The 11875-nt window shown below is 37.9% G+C and overlaps 1 protein-coding gene across 6 annotated transcripts in view; it reads left to right on the top strand.

The window, feature by feature from the left end:
* Adgrg6 (adhesion G protein-coupled receptor G6) overlaps positions 1-11875 on the top strand; it is a 135235-nt gene that overhangs the window by 8324 nt on the left and 115036 nt on the right. For all 6 annotated transcript variants that reach the window (XM_028779242.1, XM_028779240.1, XM_028779245.1 and 3 more), the window contains exon 2: positions 859-962. In XM_028779242.1, coding sequence (XP_028635075.1) covers positions 859-962 — 104 coding nt within the window. The remainder of the gene's footprint in view (positions 1-858; positions 963-11875) is intronic.

Here is an 11875-nt window from a genome sequence, read left to right as displayed (position 1 = left end):
AGAGAGAGAGAGAGAGAGAGAGAGAGAGAGAGAGAGAGAGAGAGAGAAAGAGAGAGAGATTCTACAACAGGCAGACACATAGACAGACACAGACAGAAACAGACACAGGGGTGGAAACAGACACAAGAACAAATAGATTCACAAAATAGCCTCCAGGCAGAAGCAGATTCTGACTCAGGCAAGAGACAGTCAGGAGACAGAAGACACAGGGAGCATAAAATAGAGAGCTAAATCTGAACCTGTACAAGTGTACATGTAACAAATAAAATGGGTGTATTTATGTATGTGTGTATGCACCTGTGCATGCATGTGTATGTGTGTGTGCATGTGTCTGTGTATGTGTGTATGTAGTCAGTATGTATGTGTACCTGTCCATATATGTCATGCAGGCACCTGTGGAAGCTAGAGGTCAGCATCTTGTATCTTCCTTAATCACTATCCACCTCAGGTTTTGGCCAGTCTTGCAGGTCAAGGTCCTCCTGTCTGCATTAACTCTCCTTTGGAATTACAGAACTGTCTGCTTTTTATGGGCACTAGAGGTCCAAACTCATGTCCCTAGGCTTGCCCACCAAATACCTTACTAACTCCTGAGGCATTTAGTTTCTTTCTCTTTACTTGGAGGGGATGATTTGGTCTTCACTGTCTTTTTAGAGTCTTCTGAGGATGTGGCCTAGAACACTTGCTTTGTGTGCCTGAGGCTTGAGTTCTATCACTTCTATATTCAATTTGTCACTTGAAAACAAGCCTAAAACACGTTTCTATGTTCAGTGTTTGCTGAGAACCATACTTTGTGTTATTTGTTTTAATGCTTTAATGAAGGTATCTGTCCTGACTGTAATTTTCTGTCATTAATTGCAGGATGTTTGACACACAGGGGAGAAGTCATTGCTGTCGTTGGAGACAGAAGCCAAGTGCCCTGCTGTTCCTGCTTGCTTTCTGTGTTACCTGTGCTCCTCTCTCAGGTAGGACTCTCTTCACATCCGGATTAGTAAGGACTTCACTGTCTTCTTTTGATTGCCCATTTTATCGAAATGACTGTAACTCTTTTTTTTTTTCTCCTTATTACATCCTGACCACAATTTCCCCTTCCTCTCCTCCTCCTCACTTCCGAACCTCATCTCTTCTCCAATCACTTCCGGAAAGAGCAGGCCTTCCAGGGATCTCAACCAAACATGGCATGTCAAGTTGCAAAAAGAAGACACCTCCCCTCAGGTTAGGGTTGGATCAGGCAACCCTTTAGGAGAAAAAGGAGAAAAAGGGTCCTCAAAGCAGGTAAAATAGTCACAGATAGCACCCTGCTCACACTGTTAGGAGTGCCACAGAAGACAAAGCTACACAACTATAACATATAGGTAGAGGGCCTAGGTCAGATGTTTGCAGGCTCTGTAATTGTTAGTTCAGTCTCTGTGAGGCCCAAGGAACCCTGGGTAGTTGATTCTATGGGTTTTCTCCAACCGGAAATGACCTTACCTTTAATAGCTACACTTCCCATCATTTCACATCCTTCTAGCTTTGCGTTTGGCCTCTGGTCTCACATCTACATGTGAATTCTGTCACAGCTGTCATTGTTCTGATTTCTAATGAGCTTTTTTTTTTTCAATCTTTGCTGTCTTCCTTCTGATTTTATTTGTTTATGTAGCCTAAATTGAATGACAGACAATCACATAACTGCCAGGGGAAGGGCACTGGCTGTTTCTTCTGTTGAATAAATCTGCTGCACTTATCTCTCCTTTCCAGTTTTCATACATCATTCACAGAAAGCATAGACTTAGCCAATTTTCATCAATCCTGACTTGATTAACTTTTTGCAATATGGATTTCACAATTTTCAATGAAGGAATTTGAAATTATGCCTTTTATCTCACAGTTTGGTTATATTATAGGGTATGAAAAAGCTCATTTTATTTACTTATTTTTAAATTAAAACATTTATTTTCTTGTAATTGAGCTTATCCCTAATCTTTGAACTAGAATTCTTTGGATGCTGAAAATTACATTATTATAAATAGTTGCATAAGTAGCCAACTAGATTGTGCCATGTGAACAATGCTTTAAAGGAAATCGTTACATTGAAGCTTTTCTATTAAGTTCACTGTTTAACTATTTATTTCCCCTCATTATGTTCACTTTATTACATTTCCCATTTGAATAGGGCTAAAAGGTCAATTAAGAAAGTAACTTAATTTTTATGTGACATGATTTAGGGTTTAATAGGGATTGTTTAGGTTCATATGATTATGTATGCTTGTATAAATGATACATTTAAGGAATCAGATTATTCACCAAAATTACTTACTCATGAATCAAGGCACTCAGTTTGTTCTCAGCATGCAAAGGATTTTTTTTTTTCTAAGTCAAGCATTTTCAGCTACTTGCTTGGAAAATCCCTGGCACTTTCTAAAAAGTTTTCTAAACAAAACTGATTTCTGGGTACGTTTTCGTATGTGTTCTTTAGAGTATCTGTGTAAAGTCAGTCTTTCTGTTCCTTAGTCATTGCCAAAAGAAAGCACTTTAAGGAGATCTGAAAGCAAAACGTGGGTGGAATTTCTGTGATGTATAGTGCTGAACAATTTCTTAACCTTCAAAGTGGTTTTTCAAGAACCAGTTGGATGATGTAAGATAAATTATGATGTGAAAATTAGTTGAGGTCTGTTTACTTTCGTTTCTGTGAGGTCATGAGTTTGTAAACTTTCAACATTTTTGCAAACCAGCGTACCTCAAATTGGGCCTTGTATTTTTACATCTCGTTGTTCTAATTGACGTATGTGCATTCCTGGATTTTTGTCTTTTGAATAAGTGGAATCAAACATATACTTTAAAGTAAATTAAAATAAGTCAACCAGGCTGGGACTGGGGCTGAGGCTAGGGGTGTTCAGCCTGTTAGAAGGCACTCACATCTGAGAAATCTCAAGTTCATTTGAAGTGATTTTCTGACCCCAAGTGTCCATTCTTTTAGCAAACATCTCTATTGCCTTGCCCCTAGAACACATCAAATACAGTTTCTCTGCTTAGAGGGCTTTGTATTTACTTTTCTCTAGCCTTCTCTTACTCACTGTGCTACAACCTCACACACATGTCTGTACTACCCCCCCCACACACACACACACATACACATACACACACTGTAGATGTTATTAGGGATATTTGGATATATGAATTTTTTGCCTTGATTACTAACTCAACAGTGGCATTCTGATTACCACTTTAGAGAAACTTAACTCTTAGTCTTGCCATTTCAGAAGTGAGCTTAGCACTATATTTGACGAGAACATTTAGTGCTTAACTGTAATATCCCTTATGTTCACATTCTGACCTTTCACACCTTTGTATGTGACTAGACCATCTTACATCTTCTGGGGGCGGTTAGTGGCATTTTGATGCTAATGTCTCCTAAGTCCTCATCTTAAGCCTAGAGTCATCTGTCTGTTTGCTGGTGGGTTTCTCCCTTAGATTTATACTACTTTTCAGATTTTAACATATGGAAATCAACTTGGTAGTAATTTAGTAATACTTGATTTCTACCCAAGGTCCCATGTCTATTTCCGTATCAGCCTCTACAATCCCTAGACTACCTTAGGTTCTTAGGCACACATCTATTCTTTGACTTTACCTTCTCCTCAGACTCTTCCTTTAATCCCCATGTTCTAAGAATAGGCTTGTTTCTTCTTATGTTCTTGCTGTGTTACTGTCCCTTTATCACAGTGGTTCTCAACCTTCCTAATGGTGCAATCTTTTAAATACAGTTCTTGTTGTTGTGACTGCCAGCCATAAAATTTTGTTGCTACTTCATAACTGCCATTTTGCTGCTGTTATAAACTGTAATGTAAATATCTTTGTTTTCCAATGGTCTTAGGCAACCTCTGTGAAAGGCCCCCCCAGCCCCAATGGGGTGTCAACCTACAGATGAGAGACACTGCTCTATCAGATGATGTCTTCTCAACTCACAGTTCAGAGGATCTCCAGTCTCATTCTTTCCTATTACCCTTGATGATAATCTATACTTATTGGGAAATTTTCATTGCAGTGTGTTGCTACTGTGATCGTAATAGCTAGGGTGGATAATTGACATATTCTTTAGACTATTAAAATTGATAGCTCAGGTGACTAAAGTTAAACTCTTATAGTTTATTTTTAATAGAACCCATGTATTATATGTCAGAAAGACATCAAGAGTCTTAGTCTTAGTATGTAGGCTAACAATATGCTTTCATGGAAAAAACAATTATCGAAAGTAATACATGAAAAGCAACTCATTGGCTCTTGACTCGCAATAGATATAACAGTAAGAACTACAACAAAGTAACACCTGAACATGTTAACTGATCCCACATAAATGAAAATTCAAACAATAAAATGTGATTTATTTTACATACCAGCTTATCAACTTTTAATAGTTGACAGCAAAACTGAAGTTGTTGGAAAAACAACACTATTAGTTCCCTTAAATTTTGAGAAGGTGTGTGCTGTCTTTAGGTACCAATTCTACATGCAGGTATCTGCCCTATAAAAAAATTTTAAAACACATGTGTGGAGATATGTGTTAGTGTGTTAATGTAACAACAAGCAATCAGACGATGCTAATTTTTTATCAGCCAGGAAATGGTTATAAAAATCATTTTACATCATGCTATGAAATACTACAGAGTTCTTTAAAATAATGAGGTAAAAACATGCATATCGGCTTACTATAATGGCTTGTCTGAGGTAATGATGTAGAATGAGAATCAGATTATAGAAGAATATGACATTATCTCACATTCTAATCGGTCATATTAGAGAAGTGGGGCATTTTATATCTGTATGTTTATGTGACTTCATAAACATAATTAAACATGAAACTAAGCATACAACGCTTTTAGAATGAGTAATCTCTGGGGAAAGGAGAAGGCAGAGAGACAGTTTATATACTTGTGGATAAAAAAAATGATAATTAAACTTATTTTTTTCTTACTGTACATTGTGGGGCAAGGACAACTAGAGGTCAGAGAATAACTTGAGAGCCACTATGTGGTTCTTGGAACGAGAACTCAGGTTACCAGACTTGACCAAGTGTCTTTGCTCCCTGAGACATCTCACTGCCCCAAATGTTTTGTTTTTACAAGTATGTATTAGTTCTGTGATTTGATGAAAACTTGATTAATTTAGTTGTTGTCATTGCTGTTGTTGTTTTTTTAAAGATCCACACAAAAACTGGTCAGAATAACCGTTTAAGCAAGTGACTAATTTTCTGAGTCACTGAGCTGATACTCTTTCTTCACTTGAAGATTCTTAGAAATGTTTCAGATCATAACTTCTTTTTATGCATGACACTCTGTGACTCCAAAGATAAATAATGATATAAAAGCAGGCAGAAATTACGGCTTCAAGTACAGTAGGGGAACAAACAGCCATAAGCCAACAAATTCCTAAGCAACTAAAAGTCAGTTTCCATACAGTCAGACTTAGTCATGAGCACAGAGGGAGGAGCCCCCTTCTCCCCTGAAAACCAGTGGTATCAGCAGGTTAGTGTTCTGACATCCATGAGACATCAGCAACAGTAAGGAAGGCGAAGTAATTATGAAAGTAATTTGGCTCCAAATGCTGGAAACTTTCTGTCCCTGAGCACAAGCACAGTTCTAAAAGGCAGGTGATTAGACAAATGACAAAATGTATGCTTTCTATTCTTGCTTGAGTCTTAACTTTTTCATGCTCTTAGAATAAGCAACTGTAATCTAGTATCTATTGTGATAAAGTCTGAACTTATAGTAAACTGAGACTGTACATATCTTAAGATTTGATCCAAAATGCTCAGAGAAATAATCATTATATAAATCTTCAAAAATTTAATCCATTTTAGTCTTAATGTGTATGTGGAGTTGTTTAATGCTTTTGCAGGCCCTGATATATATGTTGGAAATGTATTCATGTTTCAGTCAGTGGCAAGGTGCTCTGACTTTTTTAGAAGCTTTCAACTGATGGACTGAGAGGATCATTGCCCCATCTCAGGCCTCAGATGAAAAGGTCCAAGTGGTTGAAAAAAAAGCCTAGATAGTGAAGTCTGGTGAAGTCAAATAGGTAATCCTACAGGAAAGGCTGCAAAGTCAATTATTTAAACATGGAATGAAAGTGACAGATTTCTTACTGTAGCGACAGTCCCTAGTGGATAACCAGTATGATGAATTCCCCAGTGAGACTGACATGACATACATGGTATCACAGAGATACGAATGCTGACATAGAGTCCTACCATCCCTGATCAGTTCATGCCTGCCTCATTACAAGTGTCATTATTTAGAAATAACTCATACCCAGAACTATCTAGACAATAGGAGTCAGGGCATGAATGAGCGTGAACCATTCATAGACATATCCTAGGGCTCTCTCTGCCTTTAATAACCTGTTGCTCTCTTTGGTGGGGGGGGGGCATCTGCAAGCATGTTTGTCAGGCATGAAACATTTGGTTTTTGTGTACCACTTTGATTTATTTTTAAGCAAAAGCTCTTTCACTTAAAAGAGAACGAGGCTTGAGGGGAAGGCTCAGTTGGTAAAAATGTTTGCTACAAAAGGAGGAAGACTTGAATTTGGATGCCTGGCACTCAGGCAGAAAGTGAATATGGAGATATCTATCTAGAATCCTTGGGAAGGCAGAAGCAGGAGGATTCTCTGGGTCCTTTTGGTCAGTGAGTCTAGCCAAACTTGTGAGCTCCAGATATACTGGGCAACAATTTGTCAGAAAATGACATGGACAAAAATCAAGGCAGACACTAGACATTCATCTGTACAAGCATGCATACATATGTGCTTGTTTTATTTAAGGATTTTTCTCTGACATGTCATTCCATTCAATTTTATTTTGTCATTTGGTACAGAGAACTAGACCTAGAGATGGACAAAACAGGTAACTTTCTTGTACAAAATAAACTTGGCAGACTCTAGACTTTCCTTTTGACACTGTTCTCAATGAGGTTGTACTATCGTGGCTCTCAGGAAGTAAAGAATGTGGAAAAGAGTAAATGGAAAGGAACCAAAGAGAGAGAAAATACAGGCCAGATTTTAAAAGCAAATATGGTTTAAAAGAAGAACATTGGTGGTCAAATGAGAAAATATACTGACCGCATCATGACTGCTGAAGTCACATAAATATTCTCTCTCCAGCATTGAACTTCAACAGTTTAACGCCTGGAAAGAAAACATGAATGTTGGTTGCCAAATGGGTTTTCCTGTCACCAGATCAGACTAGCCTTAACCTTCACACTCTCCAAGAGCAGTGAAGTAGCTCAATAAGAGCTGTGTAATGTAGTGAGTTTGTAGTTGAAGCTCATGTTGTTGCCTAAAAAAAATTCCTAGTGATATTCTCAGTCATTTGAAGAATTTTTTAAAGAACGTAGTTCAATTTATTATATATTTATGTTGAGATATCTTGATTTATAGTCATTCCCAAATCTACTTCATCCAAGTTTGTGGTTTAGAAATAAATGATCCACATTAAAAGTAATGACAAATTTTTGTTCAAAACCTCAACTACTGTGAATCTAAAGCATCAGACCCTCTAACACATTTTATTTCAAGCCTGGTGCCTCTGGCTTAGAAAAACAGAAGAGCTCCAGAAGCTCGTGGAGAGCATCAGCCAACCCATTTAAATAACCAGGCACCTTTCATTAACTACTGTTTTTGGTTGTAGACAGGCCCTAAGAATGCTTATAATGCTTATAATGCTTATAATGTATGCAACTCCCCTTTTAGAGGAACCTTACCCTGACTAAAATTTGAAAACTATCATTAATGTAAAACACATGTCTAGAAAAGGGAAAGTACTTCAAATATGGATCTACATTATTCCCTGTTTTTGTGGATATCTTAGCATTTTACTGCTGCAAACAGACACCATGACCGAGGCAACTCTTGTAAGGACAACATTTAATTAGGGCTGGCTTACAGGCTCAAAGGCTCAGTCTATTATCACCAAGGTAGGGTACATGGTAGCATCCAAGTAGGCATGGTGTACGAGGAGCTGAGAGTTCAACATCCTGTTGTGAAGGCAAACAGGAAAAGACTCACTTTCAGGCAGCTAGGACAAGGGTCTTAAAGTCCATGCCCACATCGACACACTTCCTTCAACAAGGCCATACCTACTCCAACAAGGCCACACCTCCAAATAGCACCACTCCCTAAGCCAAGCATATTCAAACCAGCACGTTGTGCATTCCTAGTTTCTTCTGTCCTACCCTCTGGTATTTGCGTATCTCTTGACTCCAAGTCCAGAAACTATGTATATCATGCACTATTAACACTAGCCTCTGCTGAGGATGAAGACTAGTTTTGGTGAGTTGAAGACTTTCTGGACAAAGTTAAAGGTGAAAAACAATGAGGTTTCTCTGGACACAGGGGTATCACTGGCTGTAGTAATTAATGCTGCTAGAGGAAGAAATTTGGCTCTTAGAGTTTATCTATCCTTGTGTCTCCTCTTGAATTCTCCTAGGCAGATTGTGTATGCCAGTTGCTCTCTGGCTGATTCTACAGAAGTGTTAGCTTTCTATTTAGACTCCTAATTTCAACTCTTGAGAATGGTAAATTGAAGGTCTCTTGTTTGGGAGTTCATGACTACAAAATTTCTGTTTCAATATCATTGAAGCCTTAACATTTCATCAAAAACTAGGTTGAGGGATTTTTCTGTAGTAGGCTGTGTTAAGATGGTGTAGTACCTTTGATTTTCATTTTTATAAGCTGATGTCATAGTTGGTGTTTGGTTAGGTGCTCATTGCTTCTCATATCCTGACTTGTGTTCACATGTCTTCTTGTTGCATAGCCAAGACGCCTGCCTCTTCTGGAGCTAGGTCAGAAGAAACTATCCTATATATTCTAAGCTATTTTTCCTCTTTTAAGGTGGTGTCTGCTTGCAAACATGACACTATTCAGATTGTTCCACAGTAAGGAATGTGTCCAGTAAACCTGCTTCAGATGACCTGAGTTGCTTTCTAAGCTGGTCTATTGAGACTTTGGATTCTTAGTAAAATGATCTTAGTTTGTCTAAGAGCTAAGTGTACTTATCAGAGCCTCTTCCTTCCTCCATTGATTAAAATTTCAGAGTAAATATTAATAATCATAAACTTTAAAAGCAAGGAGCTATGTCATACTATCCTATGAGAGTTCTATGTTCCTTCCTTTTCATCTTCTCCTTTCTCTCCCTTTCCTTTTTTTCAATGGCTCCTTTCTTAGGTGTACAAAGCTACAGGGGACACAAATCACTGACATGTGAGTTACTAAAATTGCAAACATAACACCAATTGATGACAGAAAACACGTCAGAAAAGTTTTCACAGAGGGAATAATATAAAATAGCATTGCAGTAAGGGCTCTGAACGAAATGTTTAAAAGTTGACATGCCTTCAGCAGTGGGCATGCTAATGGATTTTATTTTCCAGTTGAACTAACTATAGAACTGCTGCTGTGGGGATGCATTATATCTACTGAGTGTCACCATGACCTTGCCTGATAACAGGGAGAAGCACAAGAGTGGGTGTGGCACGGGAGAAGGGGAATCTAGGTTAGGAATGGGCTAGTGCAAATGCAGATGCAATGAAAAAGGTTTTCTAGAAACAGGAGGAAAAGACACAGAAATAAGGCTTCATAAGTAAGTATAGTTTATGATGTTGGAAAGAGCAATATACATTTAAGGAACAAAGGCATATTACCTATTTTTTTTTAAAGTAAAACTGTTGGATTTTAGGACATTGTGTACTATGTGAATGAGCATCAAGAAATTTTTGGCTGTAGCCAAGCGGATGAGAGAGTTGTTTCCCGTGTCAGTCTCAAAGCTAACTAGACATCCTGCTTAGCTTGAGGAATCACCAACATAAGATAAAAGGCAGACTTTGAGATGAAAGTATAGAAATGTTTGTTTGCAATCACAAACAAATCACAAACACTTTCTTAATGTATAGAAGCCTTGTCCCCTGTGGACTACAGGCAGAGGGGCACAGTTAATTAACATGGTAAATGTCTGTGAGTTACTCAGATCCTGTTCCTGACAAAACTGGGCAGAGGGGGTTTTGATCTAGTGATACCGAGTAGTTTATGTTTCGTTTTATGCTTTCCAGATAAATATTCCAGATGTCACAGGCTTAAAACTTGCCTTCAGCTAGGTGATACACCCCTGTAATACCAGCAGCCTTGGGAGGCTGAAGCATGAGAATTTCTAGGAAAAAGAAACAGAAAAAGCTTCTATTTTGTTCATTTAGTGACTGAATATAACATGGCTCTATTTAAAATTCCTATGTAAGCTGAGGAAGGATTCTGTGAATTGATTTGCTGTGATATAGTTCAATCTTTTTAAAGAATATTTTTAAAAAGTTTTTGAATTTATAATATAATTGCATAATTTTCTCCTTTCCTTTCCTCCATATAAACTCTTCTGTGTACTAACCCCTTTGCCCTCTTTCAAATTCCTGGCCTCTTTTCCTTTAATCATTACACACACACACACACACACACACACACACACACACTCACACACACACACACCAACCTCTTCAACCTGTCTGTTAATTGTATGTTTTCAGGGCTGACCACTTGGTAACCATTGGTGTGCTTCACTCTGAGGAAAACTATTTCTCCTGCTCTCAACATCCTTTAGTTTTCTTTAGTCCATTGTGTAGGGTTGATGCCTCATGAACTTCCATCCATTCAGATTAGCATGTCTGTTGCTGTTGTCCTGTTCAGGTCATGTTAGGCAGCCATGCTGGTGAGAGTTCATGGTTATAGCTTCTGGAATACTGAAATACTAATCATATACATACATACATACATACATACATACATATATACATACATTCATTCATGATTTCACATATATACATATTAACATGTATTTTATATATATGTATATACACACACACATACACACACACACACACACATATATATGAAATTTGCAGGTAAATGGGTAGAACTTGAAAGGATCATATTGAGTGAGATAACCCAGAGCTAGAGAGATGAACATCGCGTGTTCTATCTCAGCTGAGGCTCCTAGCTGCAAATCATTAGATGTGAACAGGTGGCCTGGAGTAACTGCAGAAACCAGGAAAGTAAAATGAAACCAGTGCAGAGGGAGAGGAAACAGAGAGGGGAACAGTACAATAGGAGCAAAGTACAAGTGGTCTGAAGCTGGTAGTGGGTAAGTAGGAGGGGCTCTAATTATGGATGGGAAGGGATATACTCTGAATAAAGGGCAGAACAACAGTAGGCACATCTGGAAACGTCATACTCTTAACTATCTACCTAAAACTACCTATAATACATGGAAGCTGGTATATGGTTTTAAGTGAAAATTTCCCATGAGCCATAGACCATCTTACAAAACCTCAACAGCAGGTCGAGAGTTCTTCTTTTAAGTTGCAGGTCAGAGTTGCCCACGAGATTGCCAAAGCATTATAGGTTACTGCTGCTGCCCTTGGTTACCTTCCAGAGGTGGAAGGTAAAGCCCCGTTGCTGAAGACCCCATGCACATTGGAAACAAGGCCCCAAAACATGCAGCTGAATATTCATATCTTTATATATATATATATATATATATATATATATATATATATATATTAGTGTGCTATCACATTTTCAAACATCAGTAAATGTCATGATATCTTTAAAGCTATTTGAAAGTGTTTGGCAGCAAGCTGCTAAGGGTGACGTCAATGTGGATCATCGTCCCAAAACTGGTTTTCCATAGCTTTCCATGAAGACAATTTAGGTATCTTAAAAGAAAAGTTTACTATTCATGTTTCACTCACATCTTTAAAGATACAAATATCCATAACTTTATCAAGCATAATGGAGACAAAAGGTGAAGTAAAACTATGAATTCTGTTATTTTTAAAATAAGTCTAAATTGTAAATAGTTGTA

This window comes from Grammomys surdaster, unplaced genomic scaffold, assembly GCF_004785775.1.
Source record: "Grammomys surdaster isolate TR1022 unplaced genomic scaffold, NIH_TR_1.0 348, whole genome shotgun sequence".
Classification (NCBI taxonomy): Eukaryota; Metazoa; Chordata; class Mammalia; order Rodentia; family Muridae; genus Grammomys; species Grammomys surdaster.
The sequence above is the reverse complement of the archived record's forward strand: the minus strand, read 5'-3'. Positions and strand labels throughout refer to the sequence as shown.